We start from the raw sequence: 17,273 nt of genomic DNA on the forward strand, positions 1-17,273 counted from the left end.
GTGTGTTTGTTTCTGGTGTGGAGAGTGAGTGGAGCAACATTGCACATACATTCTTTACAAGCCATGTACGAACAAACAGCCACACATATGGTGGCCTTTTCTAATAGTGTGTCCAGAGTAGACAGCAGCTACAGACCGGGTCACTGGATTGGGACGGGGTTAGAGGTACACAAGACCAAGACATACAGGTGTCAATTTTTCATAATGCAAGTGTGTGCTGCTCTGATTATTACAACACACTGACAAGGCAGGTCTAAACAGCATGGGTTTCAACAGCCTCATTTATACCATTATTATGATGATGATGATGATGATGTTTATATATTGTGGTAAAACACACCCTAGTCCAGTTAATAAACGCGCATGCTCTCCTCTGTCACTCCAGAACTGCGCGTTTGATGTGCAGACACCAGTTCTTCCTTCCAGGAAGATGGCGGTGTTATTGGCAGCACAACTACTATTAAAACAAACACACAAGCGACTGCTGAGCTGCACAAACAGCTGCACAATGAGCTGCACAGTTGGTTTTGCTGCAGCTGCTGCGCGCGCAGAGCAGGAAGTGCCGCACCCCCCGCTGACGTACACGGCCGCGCTGCCACGGTAACGGCGCTGTTGCAAACTCCGACGTGACGCCGAAGTGTGTCAGAAGTGTGTGCAGTGTGTGATGAGCGTGCAGCTGAAGAGTCTGAGGTGTGTGCAGTGTCTGAAGTGACCGACGCGGCTCCGTGAGGCCGCAGAGAAACACAGCGACCCGCCGAGACGAGCGCAGCCGCCATGTGGCCCCGCAGCGACCCGCCAGGTGAGGGACCCGCAGACCCGCGCAGGGCTGCTGTGACACGCGTGCCGCGCAGCTGCGGGGGGGCGGTGTTTGTGTGAGGTGATAGTGTGTCGTGCTGGTAATTCAATAGACGTGTTTGTGTGTTTAATTCCCAGGAGGCAGATGTTCTTGAATTTGCGTCTCACACCCCCCCCAGTGACTGAGAGAGAGTATGTGTATATGTGTATGTGTGTGTGTATATACACTCACCTAAAGGATTATTAGGAACACCATAATAATACTGTGTTTGACCCCCTTTCGCCTTCAGAACTGCCTTAATTCTACGTGGCATTGATTCAACAAGGTGCTGAAAGCATTCTTTAGAAATGTTGGCCCATATTGATAGGATAGCATCTTGCAGTTGATGGAGATTTGTGGGATGCACATCCAGGGCACGAAGCTCCCGTTCCACCACATCCCAAAGATGCTCTATTGGGTTGAGATCTGGTGACTGTGGGGGCCAGTTTAGTACAGTGAACTCATTGTCATGTTCAAGAAACCAATTTGAAATGATTCGACCTTTGTGACATGGTGCATTATCCTGCTGGAAGTAGCCATCAGAGGATGGGTACATGGTGGTCATAAAGGGATGGACATGGTCAGAAACAATGCTCAGGTAGGCCGTGGCATTTAAACGATGCCCAATTGGTGTGGGGCACACTTTAGGCCCCTTAGTGCCATTACACCACCACCACCAGCCTGCACAGTGGTAACAAGGCATGATGGATCCATGTTCTCATTCTCTTTACGCCAAATTCTGACTCAACAGAAATCGAGACTCATCAGACCAGGCAACATTTTTCCAGTCTTCAACTGTCCAATTTTGGTGAGCTTGTGCAAATTGTAGCCTCTTTTTCCTATTTGTAGTGGAGATGAGTGGTACCCGGTGGGGTCTTCTGCTGTTGTAGCCCATCCGCCTCAAGGTTTTACGTGTTGTGGCTTCACAAATGCTTTGCTGCATACCTCGGTTGTAACGAGTGGTTATTTCAGTCAAAGTTGCTCTTCTATCAGCTTGAATCAGTCGGCCCATTCTCCTCTGACCTCTAGCATCAACAAGGCATTTTCGCCCACAGGACTGCCGCATACTGGATGTTTTTCCCTTTTCACACCATTCTTTGTAAACCCTAGAAATGGTTGTGCGTGAAAATCCCAGTAACTGAGCAGACTGTGAAATACTCAGACCGGCCCGTCTGGCACCAACAACCATGCCACGCTCAAAATTGCTTAAATCACCTTTCTTTCCCATTCAGACATTCAGTTTGGAGTTCAGGAGATTGTCTTGACCAGGACCACACCCCTAAATGCATTGAAGCAACTGCCATGTGATTGGTTGGTTAGATAATTGCATTAATGAGAAATTGAACAGGTGTTCCTAATAATCCTTTAGGTGAGTGTATGTGTGTGTGAGAGAGAGTGTGTATATGTGTATGTGTGTATGTGTGTGTATGTGTGAGTGTGTGAGATAGTGTGTGTGAGAGTATGTGTGTGTATATATGTGTGTGAGAGAGAGTATGTGTATGTGTGAGAGTATGTGTGTATGTGTGTATGTATGTGAGAGAGAGTATGTGTATGTGTGTGAGAGAGTATGTGTGTGTGATGCGTCTCCACACACTTAGATCGTGATCTTACTGTTTTGTTTCCACCCGTGCATGCACACTCAAACACACTAGATATTATTGGGGTGTTTGGTGGCTGTTTCAAAAGTCACTTCATAGTTTCATACCTGGACTGCGGCTCAGATATCCTGGTTTATCCGTCTGTCCATCCCTCGACTCTGTCAAATCCCTCGAATCCATGTGGACTCAGGGACGCGAAACAAGGCCAGGCAGCCCGATCCCAACTGGTGCCAGAGAGGCGAAGGCACTGCAGGGACCACAGGCCCATATGGCCAACAAAATAGCTGATCCAAACCCAACACACGCTTCCAGCCTTGGGACTCATTTAATCCTCCTTTCAGTCGTGTTCAGGAGAGCCTTCCTCTACAGCACAGACACCTGTGTTCAGTTAATTTCACAAAGCTAGGCTTGCACTTGTATTCACACACGACAGGGATTTCCAAACCAGTCCTGAGGACCCCCTGCCCTGCAGCCCAGCCCTTAATTACATAATTGAGCTTTATATTGCATTGATAGCTCAATTAAGGATTCAATTAAGCAATTAAGAGCTTATTTGTCATACATCAGTATTATTATATTATTCTGTTATTTGTTTGATGCTTTAATCTTTGAAGTTCTTCAAAAGCAACACACGTTGTTTTACTAACACTAACACAAAGCTGTGCATGAGCGACATGACAAGGGTAGCAACACTATAAACACTGAGGAAAACGCTGCTCTGAGCCACACCAGAACCTGCATGTCTGACCCGGTGGGACTGGAAATCAATGCATGAACATCTTCTACATCCTTGGAGACCCCAAGAGAACCGACCCGCTCCACCCGCTCCCCTCCTCAGGAGCAGAGTGAAAGGTGTTGAAAGGATCCAGCAGCTCCTCACAGCTGTAATTGCTGTTCTAATCACCTTTAAAACACGTTTTTTAATCACATTTAACCTAAAGTGCACCCCCCCCACACCCAGTAGTAATGGTGTAAAAGTGTTACACCATTGTCCTGCCCTCGTCATGCCACGGCGTTTGTGTTTTTCTCTCCTCCGTGCCCGATGGGGTATTTAATGCAGGTTTACTTTATTTTTGTTAATTTAAACTGTTAAAGGTCTATTTTTATTTATGTATTATTTAATTTTGCTGTATGTTTGTTGTAGTGTGTTTACCAGTCTGTAAAGCACTCTGTGGCTGCCCTGCGAAGAGTGCTATACTGATAATTGATTGATTGATGAAGGGGACCCAGATCAGCACGAATCTTGGACTCTCCAATGCTAGTTTAGGTTTGGTTAGGTTAGGTTGAGTAACATCATTGAGGAAAACATGGAAAAACAATCAAATTAAACATATTCGGTGTAAACATCTATGATAATCGCGTGTATTACTTGCTGGATGATGTCCTGGGGAGAATCAAGCCCGATTCACTAGAACCAGTTCTCCCACTTGTTCAGGCCACTGAGCGAGGGCTGCAAACAGATACATACAGACGGGATGTTTAAAATATTACACACTTCATTCATTACATGTTTTTTAAGCATATCTGGCATTAATTTGGCATCTCAGAACCAAACACATCCCAATAACCACAGTGAGGCCAAGTCATCAGTGGAACAGCGCCTTGTCACACAGTCAGCCAGTGGGTGAGAGCAGACGGCAGGGTGTGGGCCGTGTCAGAGAGAGGCTGCACCCCCAGTGTAAACACAGCTCTGCGTCGTCCATGAAGTCACTCTCGCTCATATGATATGCTGTGTATCTGGTGAGGGCTGTGTGTAAGTGAATGTAATTCCTGCTTTATTCTCTCAGCTGTAGAGCACGATGGCTACTGCAGCCCCTGCTGATCAGCGACTCCCGCAGCTCTGAGCATCATGCACGTGACGAGGCCAAAGTCTGCCAAAGGCCGCAGCAGGCCGACCCTGAGCTGCACGCAGAGTGTGGACCCGGTGTCCTGCCACCGCGGGCCCCTGGCCCCGAGACCTCCGAGCACCGCGCTGGACAGGGCCAATGGTGCGGTCCGGCCTCCCTCCACGGCCCGGCAGGGCGCCGGCGAGATCCCCGAGCTCCTGCAGCAGGTCCTGGTGCCGCCTGTGTCCTCTCTGAACCGCTACAGAGTGCTTCCGTCCATCGAGAAGAGAGAGCCGGACCAGACGGGCGCGGGCCTCGAGGACAAGATGACCCAGCTGAGTCTGTCCGACGACCTCCTGGTCAAGAGCCGGCACCGCCGCGGCGAGCAGGCACGGCCGCCATCCTGGCGCAGGAGAGCGGCGTCCCAGAGCACGCCGGACAGGGGGCGCTCCCCGGCGCCGCGGCCGCCACGCAGCCCCGACCCGAGGGCACCAGCGCAGCCCGGCAGGGAAGCAGGTCTGCTGCTGGCGGTGCGGTCCCCGTCCGGCACCCGGTTTCAGCACCTCTTCCGGCCCTCGGACACCCTGCAGACAGTGCTGGCCGCCGCCGAGGCCCAGTACGGTACCAGCTACCGGCACGGCGTAATCGAGACCATGGAGGTGCCCCGGAGAAGCTTCCCCGACCTGAGCCGGACTCTGGAGCAGTGCGGCATCCAGAACAAGTCTGTGTTGTGCATCGGGCAGGAGCCAGACGAGCCGCTGGACTCTACCTTCGGCCCAAAGTGATCCCGAGCACAACAAGGCGTTTGGACTACTACACTCCTCTCAGCACTGCGGAGCTGCGCCTGGCAGTAAAGCGTTCGTCGCGTTTCTGTGGGAGAATCACCTATTTGAACGTGGTTTTCAGTGCTGACTGGCAGATCCATGATGCGTAGCTTCAGTTTTTAAGCGTTGTGTTGAAATCGTCCTGTTCTCGTGTTGCCCTGTCCCTCGCCTCATAGACATCGTGGTTTTTAATTCAATCGGAAATCTGAATGTCAGTCTTTCACACTATTGCTGGTTGCTGTTTTTTTTGCCGTGTGCCAAACCTACCCAAAATTCAGCTGACAAAAACATTAATAGTTTAATTGTATAGGTGACATATTTGACAAAGGTCCTGAAATTATTGTTGAAGCTACAGTGTATGAACCTACATTTTTAATCACTGATTGAATAAATTAATTTCTGATTCTTTTGAGACTGAAATGTTGTCGTCTTTGAGGGATAAAATAAAATGTGCTTTGCTTTTAAAAGGCAACTTTAATAAAAAATGATCCACTTTAGAAGTGCCTTGATTAATCATAAAATGAGTTTTCAAAGCTGAAAACCATTAAAAAGGTTGACTTTTGTCAGTTCAAGTTACCAGCAGCTCCCATTCCTATGAAACACCGGGCCCAAAATTTACGTTCAACTGATTTAAACTGCTGCCGCTGTTTCAGTCTTACTCAGTGCATCTTCCTGCAGGTTTAATCCATCGCCCCTGTACCAGTCTCTGCTCTGAAGAGATGACGTTCAGTCCCCAGCCCTGCGCCGCTGCTGCAGGTTTATACAAGCGCTCACTCCCAGCGTTGAGACCCAGGGCTGATGCCAACAGAAGGAAGTGTAAAGGAAGCGGAAAGGAAGCCACTGCTGGAGCGCAGAGGGCTGTTTTCCTCACCACTGCAGCCCAGAACAGCTTTGAAGTCACACAACACGACAACAGAGGACAGATTTCACTGCTTATTTGCATTCAGCTTAAATAACTATACAACCACAATAAACACCATGAAGGATGCCAACGAAGGTGAAAACGTGCTCACCGAAGGGACAGAAAACGGCCGGGACCCTAACAGAGCAGGCAGTCCATCTGGAGTCGGGACAGAAATAACACGCAAAGAAGTGTGCCAGTCAGTAGGTTTTCTTTATTACAATAAATGTTTAGAAAGAACCGTGACCCATTGCCGCAGCCTGGAGCTCCAGTCCAACACACGGCTCCGGCGGCCAGGTCTCTCAGCAATGGGCACGGCAGGCATTCAAAACTCAACCCTTTGCACTCGAGCGCTCTCAGCGTCCGCAGATCACATGGGAGGCATCCAACTGTCGTCCAGATAGAAGTGCATTCACCCCAAATACAAAACCACCCCAACACACCAATTCAGACTCATTGTGTTTTAATGTTAGTTCAGTAAAGCTTTAAAAAAAAAAAAAAAAAAAATCACTGAAGCCGGGCGCAGTCCATCCTAAAAGTTTAGGTACAATCTATATATGCCTCAGTTTTTACTTGGTAAAAGTGTCTGCCTTGCTGTTTGTGAACAGAATTCGACACATTTTGCAAACAATTTTAAGTGAAATAAACACATTAGCTGACAGAGCAGCTTGATGGGGCTCAACTCCAGCACTGAGACCCGAGACCTCAATTCCACGCCGTCCATTCAGCAACAGGTTTAATACGTCTATGTAACAGCTCTCAACTGCATAGTTCTAACTAGGGATGTGACGATTATCGATAATATCACGATAAAAATGTTCTACGGTTCACACGATACCTGATTTTTATATGATCGCAATTGCACAACATACGAAATCGATATAAAAAAAAAAAAAAAAGGGAGACTCTATTAATTCAGATGATTACAAGCTCAATAGCCCGGCAGTATTGCGCTAGGGAAGCAGAGACTGAAACGGCCTGATCTGCCCTAGATGTGCCTGAAAGATGGACGTGTCAGATTTGTTGACATAAGAAAGTGTCCAATCGAGAGGAGGTCATTCGACCCATTGTGCTAGTTTGGTGTCCATTAATAACTGAGTGATCCAATTATCATATCCAGTCTGTTTTTATTATTATTACTCAATTTCTTAGCAGACATGCTTATCCAAGGTGACTAACAATTGTTACATCACATTATTTTTACATTTTACCCATTTATGCAGCTGGGCGTGTACTGGAGCGGGCTGGGTGGTGTTTTGCTCAAGGGAACTGCAGCAGCGCTCCCACTGGGACTCGAATGCTCTGAATGTCCCCAAATGGTCAGCTTCGGCCACATCTCTATCGCCCCGCAGGGCAGGCTGCCGCTTGCAAACCTCCTCCGGGAGAAGCTTCCTCTCGCGGCAGGAGGGTTCGGTCACCATCGCAGGAAGAGCTCAATGTAACCGTCTATTCTTCAGTGAAATGTCAAGATACTGTAAGTGAACTTGTATATTTTTAGGGGGATATTGTTTTCAGGTCAATGTTTCAATGTTTTTACTGCTGGAATTATAAACTTTCAAAACTTGTTTTAAGAAAAACAACAAATTATCATGAAAATGATTATAGTCTGAAAAAATATAATGATAATTATGATACAAAACAAATCTATGAACGTCCCAGCCCAGACTGACTAATTTACTCACGACTGAGATTGTACAGGAAAGCTCAGAAGGTCTCGGAGATGAATCGCAACAAAGCCATGTTGAGTTCAGTTCCCCTGCACCCCCTCAGTTGAGACAGGAATGCGTTACAGTACCGAGAGTGGGACCGGAGAGAAGCCCTCCTGGCCACAGATCTGTTCCTAATTTAATTGCGTATTTATTTCTCAAACACCGGACGCTGCATAGTTTGTGCAAATCGAAATGATCTACCTCCTCTGCATCAGAAGTGCCTGCTTCGGGCCACAAGCACCAGCACAACGTCAGAATTGTTCATGAAGAGTGGACTGGCGGAGAGGGTCAACAGTGTTCAATCTGAGTTCAATCCCTGCACGGCGCAAACACACTCAAAATAAGAACAGCAAGCGACTCAACTACATATTCTAGTCTGTTTATTACTACACACTGTGTAACCAAAGTCCCATTGATGTCTCGCGTCAAAAACCAGAGCCCAGAGGGTAGAAAAGAGGCTCTTTTATTTTAGTGCTGTATGTGGTCACCCCATTAAAAACAAGGAAAAGAACAAGCAAACACAAATCCTAATCCAGCCGTCAGTCCTCTCTCACTGGAACCTATTTGGCATTTAGACTTACTGACCTGAAGTTAAAATATTTTGCTTTAAGGCTAAGCTAAGACCCAATTCCACCTCCTGTAAACATCGCGTCCGCCTGCACTTTAATCCGAGGGCAAAATCCAAATAAAATAAACCCAACAGTGACTCTCAGTCCAACTGCAACAATTTGATATGAAGAGCTCGGGATGAGCTGCGAGAGTCGGACCCTCGCCGGCCACTCGAGATGCCACTTCTGACCCCAGTCCACCGTCTGCAGAAGTACAGTCCAGACATCGGAGGACATCGGCGTCGGCCCATCTCTCTCAGTTGGCGATTTTCTCGATCTCGTCCAGGTCATCTGTGTCCAGCTTCTCGATCTTCTTGTCTGTTAGGGAAAAGACAAAGTGAAGAGAATCGTGCGGACTGGCACAGTCAGATTAATCCGGCGTCTTCAGCCCGACACAGCAGCTCTCTGGGCAGTGCCAGGCTCGCTCCGCAGTGCGGTGGCTGTTAACTGGGGATAACTGCTGCTGGAAGTGGGGCTGGAGTGACGCTCTCATGAACGTTAAATAAAAGGAACGGACTGAAAAGGCTTAAGAATATCTCAGCTGCATCTCCCAATTATAATTTAGATTGATTTCTGTTTCAGTACAACTTCTGTGTCAAATATTGACAAGAGAAAGGGTTAAAAGGAAGTGTGTAAGTGCCGTCCTTCCCACCCATTTATGGACCGTTTTCACTTGCAGATCCTCTTGTTCAGAGGAGGGTGATTATCGAACACCGATCTGTCTCACTAACCAACACCTGCAGCCTGTCCACCATTCATTCAATCACACACGAGCGCTTTGTAATCCATTTCCTCACTCAACCAGTCTAGACGGACGACCAATCAGACCAGGATCGAAACATCAATCAATCATGAACACACGTACTGAAGTGCTCCTGGATGCGGTTGAGGATGTTCATGCTGAACTTGCTGTCCACCATGTTGACGGCCAGCCCCCTCTTGCCGAAGCGCCCGGTGCGGCCGATCCGGTGCAGGTACGTCTCGTTGTCCGGGTTCCCGTCTTTGTCCACGGGCAGGTCGAAGTTAATCACCACGGACACCTGCTCCACGTCGATCCCTGCAATCAGACGGGTGTGAGGAGAGGCGAGCGATGCCGCGCAGAGCACCGCAGACAGACACGCATGTGATGGACCCCCGCTCCGCAGGCCTGCTGCCTCAGTGTCTATCACTAACTGTGAAACGAACACGATGTGCTTTACTCTCTCCAACAACAACAATCTGATCATGCAGCCTCCATGAGATCCACAAAAGCACGTCAGCGCACGAAGCCAGCCCAAGTTAGGACTCCTCACCTCTGGCACAGACGTTGGTGGTGACCAGCACCTTCTCCTTTCCCTCTCTGAAGCGCTCGATCACCGCGGCTCTCTGCTCCACCATCATCTCCCCACTGAGCAGCGCCACCTGGTGGCCCTCCCGGGACAGCTCTCCCGCCAGCCAGCCGGCGGTCTTCCGAGTCTGGAGGAAAGGGGGGGGACAGGGGACAGTTAGAGAGCAGAGGCACCCGTCTCCCCTCCCAGCAGGATCTCTGGACACTAAACGAGCAGCACCTTCACCTGACCTCGCAGTGACAGGAATGTGTGCTTACGATTATAATAACGAAGTCATTAAGTAATGACATCATCTTAGAACAGGGGAATTAGATGTGTGTCATTGGGGCCAACAAACTGAGCCACTGTTCAACTGGGTCCAGATGAGACCGTTTACTAGGCAGCCAGGTCGAGAACAGCACAAGACACACACAGCTGTGTTTAATAACACACTGCCTAGGCACCATATCCCTACCAGTGCGTCTCCGTGTCACCCCCCCATGCTGGACAGACTGTTTGTCTGACTGTCTGCGTGAATCAGTCTCCCTCCTCTGTCTAGACTTTGCAGATGAAATCGACACACACTTCACAATGAAGGCCCAGTCACTCCAGCCAGGCCCCACACCCCTCCCGGGAAGCTGAATCATTAATGAAGACTAGCTATGTTTATTACAGGACAACCCCCCCTGCACACGCCTGTTCCTCTCAAACGCACGGACTCACGTGACAGAAGATCATGGCCTGCGCGATGGTGATGGCGCCATAGATGTTGCAGAGCGCCAGGAACTTCTCCTCCTTGTTGTTGCAGAGCACGTAGTACTGCTTGATGGTGTCCAGGGTCTCCTCCTCACGCTTCAGCTTGATGATGTTGGGGTCGGGCACGATCCTCTGGGCGAACCTCCACACCGAGTCCTCGAAGGTGGCGGAGAACAGCAGCATCTGGCAGTCTTTGGGCAACATCCTGCAACACACACACAGCTACTCAGCAGGCTGACAGGGCTGAGCAAACACTGCCAGTGTCTGAAGTCCAGTCATCGATGGAATTCTCTCACTCACACACACAGAGACAGACACACACACAGACAGAGAGACACAGACAGAGAGAGAGACACAGACACACACTCCACTCTCCCCGTCTCTCACCTCTGGATGCGGATGCTCTGGTCCTGGTGGCCCTGCGTGGCGATCATGACGTCGGCCTCGTCCAGAACGAACACTTTGATCTTCTTGGGATCGATGAACTTGAGCTTCACACACCAGTCCAGCACCGTGCCGGGGGTGCCGATCACGATCTGCTCCTGGATCTTCATGCCCCGCTCCACTGTGAGACAACAGGACACACTGAGACTCCTGGACAGAACCGGTACCCATACAGAGAGCACTACTGTATTAATACTAATGAGGAAAATAATTTGAAATATACCTTTGTGGACAAAACCCTCAATTAATAATTAATCCATTTGGTTTATTAATACTGCACTTATGTATCAATCACATTGCTGAGGGAGCTGTCCAGCCCGAGACGGATCGCACTGCTGACCAGTCACAGTCAGACCAGGGCCGTTAGACCATGCTGTGTGGACGGACAAACAGAGCGTCTGGGACACCGGCAGAGGGGGCACAGTGCCCAGAGGCCGCTTATCTCCTCGATCGAGCACGACCGCACGCACTGCGCTGCACTCACGCTTGTTGCCCCGGATGGCGTATGCCAGCTTGACTTCAGGGTAGAACTTGCCCATCTGCTCAATGACCTTCCCGGTCTGTAGGGCCAGCTCGTAGGTGGGGGACACGCACAGACACTGCAACGAGATGAGCAGTCGTTACAATACACAGACAGACGGCAAATCATATACATAACCAAAACTCAATGATGATACATCAGGTCATGAAGAACAGATGTAACTGAGCCATTTCTACAGCCGCTCAGTGGCTGTACCGCTGCTCTGGAATGTGCCGATGTCACCTGGAAGAGCCCACAATGACCGGACCGGCCCGGAGAGGGAGAGTCGCTCACCTGCGGCCACTTGTGCACTGGGTCCACGTGGCTCAGCATGGCCAGCACGAAGGCGGCCGTCTTCCCCGTCCCTGACTGCGACTGCGCGATCAGGTTCTGTGGGCTGAGATCAAACAGAACCGACATCACCCACCAAGACACAGACCCAGAGCATCACATAACCCGCCAAGACACAGACCCAGAGCATCACATAACCCGCTAATACACAGACCCAGAGGCGCGGTTCTACTGCTCATCAGTGAGATCATGTCCTACAGTCAGTCTGTACAGTGTACTGATCAAGTGACTGAGTGTATGAATAATCGTGGAGCTGGTTCATTATCAGTGAGTCGAGACGGGTTTGGCACGCGGCCCGCGGGTCTGGCGATGGCGGTGCTTACGGCTCGGCCAGCATGAGGGGCAGGGCATTCTCCTGGATCTTCGAGGGCCGGTTGAAGCCCATGGCATAGACACCCTGGAGCAGAGGCGGCTTCCTGCGGACACAGACACACACGTTCAACACACACGCATTCCACACGCATGCCCAGTGGCACACGGATGGGGGGGTTGGCTTGTACATACTCATATTTATTTTTAATGAACAGATCCACAGCGATGTGGGGTCATTTATCAACTGTTGGGAAGCTGGGGCAGAAACAGAAACATCACATTTGAAGAGATGAAGCCCATGCCATCTAGAAGAGCGCAGCACTGCCCCAGGTATACTCACAGCCGCAGCTCCTCGAATGACTTGATGGAGTACAGCGGGGAGTTGGGGTCCCTCTGAAGAACCTCCACTTGATTGGTGGAGTTGACCAGATTACTGCGGATGAGCTTGTTCAACAGAGACTGGGCCGCCCGGTCCTCTGGAGGAGAGAGGAGCACATCAACACGGCTTCATTACTGGGTTTAAACACGCGTGTTCTGCTGGACAGCTGCGCTCCTGTCGTTCTCGATATTAGCTAGTTCCACAAATTCGTACTGTGATGAAAAACTAGGCCCATCTCACTCATTTGGTTTATTCTAACTACCAATTAATCCCAGAAAATGACCCAACAAGAAAAACAAAGAGCATCTCAATCAACACCTTCATAGAAAGTTTGTTCCAGTCGCTTAAAACTATTTGACTAAAGGAAAGACTCACTGAATGAAAGCAAGAATAAACAGGTTTCCACTAGGAGGAGTAAGACGGGAAGACAAAGGCGAGGATGAAGAAGAGCGAAGGGACATCCCGCAGTCCTGACCCGAGTCTGAACACACACCTCTCTGGGCTCTGAGCGACCAGCTGCTAACCACTGCGATCGGATCATTATTATTATTCCCGTGGGTTCATTATGGTTTAACCACACCAGCTATGGACACTCTTTAGGACGCTGTCTTTTCAGCAAGACGAAAGAGAAGGCATCTTCAGATGAATGTTTGCTCACCCTTGTCATCCTCCTCCGTCTTCTCTGCTTCGTTCTCCTCTGGCTTTGCGGTGCCTACAACACACAGGGACAGATTCACGTAAACACTTTTATAACAAAACAAACGTTTCCCTTCTTCCGAGTGAAGAGACAGGACGTCCGCAGTCTCAAGTCTAATGAATAAAGACTGCTGGGCGACAGAGGGAGGGGTTTACAACACCTTTAACAGCTGGCAAAAAAATACAATTCCTTACATCCTCAGATTTATTTAAATACTATGTTAATAGTGCTAGTGAAAGAAAAAAACAGTCTAATGTGTCACAAAATACATATAACAAATTAATTGCAATATATATATATATATATATATATATATACACACATGAAAGTATTAATTCAGCACAGTCTTTTAAGGAATGGGTTAAGTGGGAAAAATAGTTTCTAGTTCAGAGGATGAATTTTAAGCTATAAAATGCATTATATTTTATTTAACAAGTGGGGGTAAGAGTACTCTATATAACTAGAATATATCGAGCATTCATGTACTACTTGAGTACTCTACAATCATACATGGTATCACCTGAATACAGATCTATATAGTATTTAATTACTCAGTCCTAACACTTCAATGTGCTGACAGCTAATTGACTAAATTGACTAAATTCCCAACCGTATTAACACCATTGTTAAATACAAAAGCACCAGTTATCACAGTCAAGGTTAGTGTTTGTTAATGATGCCTGCCTCCTGTTTCACGTGATGAACATGTAAAGTTTAGTGTGCTGTGTAAAGGCAGGGAGATGTGTTTATAACGGCCTCCCAGCACTGCTTCTGTACACGTATATAGCAGAGATGCTCACGTCATGCTCTCTCCAGGTATCTGCATCAGTGTAAAATGCTCGACTACTCCAACGGCACTCTTACCATTGGCCTCAGCCTGGGGCGCCTCGGGCTTGGGTTTGTCCTCACTCTTTTCTTTGATCTGCAAGCCACCCAGCTGAAAGGAGAATAAAGAGCAGAGATAAATAAACAGCACACAGAGTATTATATGTCCAGCCTTCACAGAGGGATGAAAGGTATGTCACAACACTCAAATGTACCAGATTAAGAGGAAACCCAATCTGGACTCGGGACAGATAAGGAAATTGTTTACAGGCACAAATCCCTGACGTTTGTAGGAAAAAACTCGTAGTTTGGGCTGAGAAAGGACGAAGGACTGTCCGGTCCTGCGAGGCTGTGCTGTGTTTACTGCACAACTCTGGACCAGTATTACCCTGTGACGCGTGGCACCATAGCCGGGCAGCTCCCAGTCAACGGCAGCCAGTGCTTTAGCCCAGATTCACACCCACACTGTGTAACACTGTGGAAACACACTCGGGGGGAGAAGTCTGCTACAGTTGTAGGAAATAATGTGAAACGTTACAGATACACTGCTTTCCTTAAACTGTGAGTAGTGGCACACATCTGTGGCTGGCGAGGATGGCACTAATATTGCACTCACTTTTACAGAAGAGTACTCGTTAGCTGAACCGCGACAGTGTGACAGTGAGGGACAGGACACAGGACAGGGGTGGGTCCGTGTCTCATATAACACAGGCGTCCTGTGGCCGCACATCTGCTCCCTGTCCCCACAGAGTCTGCCGGCCGTTTATAACGTAATTACCCATCATCCCCCAGGAGGCGCATGTTACCGATCTGCGTTTCACTCGGATTAAACAACGTCAATTCGGATTAAACACGCAGCCCTGGCCAGTGCACATATCAGCGCAGTCTGATCTTTTGCCCGGTTTTACACGAGTAATAAACAGTAACGAGATGGACGCCCGTCTCAGAGCCCGGGCGCTGCGGGGAGGGTGAACAGACAAGCGGCCCTGAACCGGACAAACACGCAGGAACAGCCTGGCACAGCCGGCGCCGACAGGGACACGCAGGGCTCCGGGCCGCCCGTCACACCGGCCCCAGAGACGCGAATGAGGGTCTCCCACCGCCACGGCGCCCCAGGCCCGGCTGAACACACACTCCTCCCCCCGCTTACCGACTCGGCCGCGGCCTCCTGCTCGTCCACGGCGAGGGCCCAAGAGTCGGTAGCCATGCTTCTGCGCGGGGTGTGGGTTGATGGTCCGAGCTCGGGTCGACGCGATGAAACGGGCTGGTCGGGAGCCACTCTGTGCGACAGGTTGCTTCTCTGCGACTGGTTTACGACAATAGGGCGATAGGAAGGACTGGCAGACGGCACGGCGCTGACTCCGGTCCGGAGGGGAACCGCAGAGCCCGGATGTTTAGTTCCGGGTTGAGGGTCGGAAGTATTAAACACGTGACACACTTATTCTGCCAAGTCTGACTGAAATGTGCAATATTCATTCATTATTCATTCATTGTTTTAGAGATTGTCTTCCAAACGGTATAATAATCATAACTGTTATTATTATTATTATTATTATTATTATTATTATTATTATTATTAGTATTAGTAGTAGTAGTAGTAGTAGTAGTAGTATTTAAATCAGTCTTTGCCTCCCCAGGATATTTCCACATGTTTCAGTTGACAGCATCTCTTCTCCAGGTCACACCAACATCTTCTGTTGTCTTTGTGATGTTTATTTAAAATCTTTTGGGATCTATTCTATAGCTTCTGTCCATCCTTGTGCAATTTGCCCAATGCCCTTTCAACATCTTCACTCTGTGATGTCACACACCTTGTGCCGTCTCTTCTTGTTATCCAGAGAATACAAGAATACTGTAATGCATTGTGTATTATATATACTCTCCTCCGCCCTCGTCTCTCTCCGCTCCTGTTCTTCTCCCCTTCATCTCCCTCCTCCTCAACTCCTCACTGTCTGTTTCCCCTCTGCATTTAAACAAGCTGCTGTCATCCCACTGCTCAAGAAACCAACCCTTGACGCCACCTCTCCTCAGAACTACCGCCCTGTCTCCCTACTCCCCTTCCTCTCAAAGACTCTCGAGCAGGCGGTCCACCGTCAGCTCTCTGACTTTCCGTCCCAACACTGTCTCCTTGATCCTCGGCAATCCGGCTTCCGCACAGCTCACTCCACTGAGACGGCTCTCCTGGCTGTCACTGACTCCCTCAGCTGTGCTCGAGCGTCCTCCCTCTCCTGAGTCCTCCTTGATCTCTCCGCATCATTTGACACCGTCGATCACTCCATCCTCCTCTCCTGCCTCGCTGACCTTGGAATCTCTGGGACTGCTCTCACCTGGTTCTCCTCCTACCTCAGTGACCGGTCCTACCAAGTGACATGGCGAGGTTCCTCATCCACCCCCCAACTTCTCCTCACAGGCGTTCCCCAAGGCTCCGTCCTGGGCCTGCTCCTGTTCTCTCTCTACACTCGCTCCCTGGGCCCCTCATCTCATCCCATGGTTTCTCCTACCACTTCTACGCTGATGATGCCCAGATCTTCCTGTCTTTTCCCTCTTCTGACCCTCTCATCCCCTCTCGCATCTCTTCCTGCTTGTCTGCTATCTCCGCCTGGATGCACTCGCACCACCTCAAGCTCAACCTCTCCAAATCGGATCTCCTGTTTTTCCCCCACTCTTCCTCACCTCCTGCTGATCTCTCCATCTCGATCCCCTTGGAATCCACCACACTTTCTCCTTCTTCTTCCACTAAAAATCTAGGAGTCACCCTCGATCCTGCGCTCTCCTACACCCAGCACATCACCACGCTGACACGCACCTGTAGATTCTTCCTGAGCAACTTACGCCGAATCTGTCCCTTCCTCACCGACTACTCGACGCAGCTGCTCGTCCAGACACTGGTCCTCTCCCGCCTGGACTACTGCAACTCCCTCCTGGCCAGCCTGCCTGCATCCACTACCCGCCGCTCCAGCTCATCCAGAACTCTGCGGCTCGTCTGGTATTCTCTCTGGCCCGATTCGCACACGCTACTCCACTGCTCCGCTCCCTCCACTGGCTCCCGATAGCGGCACGCATTCAGTTCAAGACATTGACCCTCACCTACTGCTGTCTCGACCACACTGCACCAAGCTACCTTCAGACACTCGTCTCTCCATACATCCCATCCAGACCACCGCGCTCCTCCAGTGCCAGAAGACTAACGCTACCTCCTCTCCACTCCCCTTCCTCCAGAGCCACTCCTTCTCATCCCTGGCCCCTAAGTGGTGGAACGACCTGAACTGAAGTCAAAGCAGCAGAGTCCTTGACCTCCTTCCGGCGATTACTGAAGACACATCTTTTCAAACTTGTAATTTAGTTTTTCATTCTCCTGTAAGATTGCACATATATAAAGTT

The 17,273-nt window shown here is 49.5% G+C and overlaps 2 protein-coding genes across 2 annotated transcripts; one reads left to right on the forward strand and one right to left on the reverse strand.

Annotated features, from left to right (window-relative positions):
- Nucleotides 1–578: 578 nt before the first annotated feature.
- On the forward strand, nucleotides 579–5,577 carry ubxn10 (UBX domain protein 10). The gene is made up of 2 exons (XM_066691212.1): nucleotides 579–799; nucleotides 4,221–5,577. The coding sequence occupies exon 2, from the start codon at nucleotides 4,283–4,285 to the stop codon at nucleotides 5,042–5,044; it is 762 nt and encodes a 253-aa protein (XP_066547309.1). The 5' UTR covers nucleotides 579–799; nucleotides 4,221–4,282; the 3' UTR covers nucleotides 5,045–5,577.
- Nucleotides 5,578–6,178: 601 nt separating this feature from the next.
- Nucleotides 6,179–15,281, reverse strand: ddx19a (DEAD-box helicase 19a). Its single transcript, XM_066690441.1, has 12 exons — nucleotides 15,043–15,281; nucleotides 13,932–14,004; nucleotides 13,029–13,082; nucleotides 12,332–12,467; nucleotides 12,003–12,095; nucleotides 11,623–11,725; nucleotides 11,293–11,407; nucleotides 10,752–10,929; nucleotides 10,332–10,569; nucleotides 9,594–9,756; nucleotides 9,167–9,358; nucleotides 6,179–8,619 (listed from the first exon to the last, which is right to left on the reverse strand). Exons 1-12 carry the CDS (start codon nucleotides 15,097–15,099, stop codon nucleotides 8,558–8,560), a joined length of 1,464 nt encoding a protein of 487 aa, XP_066546538.1. The 5' UTR covers nucleotides 15,100–15,281; the 3' UTR covers nucleotides 6,179–8,557.
- Nucleotides 15,282–17,273: the final 1,992 nt, after the last annotated feature.

Source organism: Amia ocellicauda, chromosome 18 (genome assembly GCF_036373705.1).
Source record: "Amia ocellicauda isolate fAmiCal2 chromosome 18, fAmiCal2.hap1, whole genome shotgun sequence".
Lineage (NCBI taxonomy): Eukaryota > Metazoa > Chordata > Actinopteri > Amiiformes > Amiidae > Amia > Amia ocellicauda.

Coding starts and splice junctions, on each gene's coding strand:
- ubxn10 (XM_066691212.1), top strand. CDS start 4,283: ATGCACGTGACGAGGCCAAAGTCTGCCAAAGGCCGCAGCAGGCCGACC.
- ddx19a (XM_066690441.1), bottom strand. CDS start 15,099: ATGGCTACCGACTCTTGGGCCCTCGCCGTGGACGAGCAGGAGGCCGCG. Junction 12,096..12,331: donor TCATTCGAGGAGCTGCGGCT/GTGAGTATACCT, acceptor CTGTGTCCGCAG/GAAGCCGCCTCTGCTCCAGG. Junction 9,757..10,331: donor AGGCCATGATCTTCTGTCAC/GTGAGTCCGTGC, acceptor CCTTTCCTCCAG/ACTCGGAAGACCGCCGGCTG.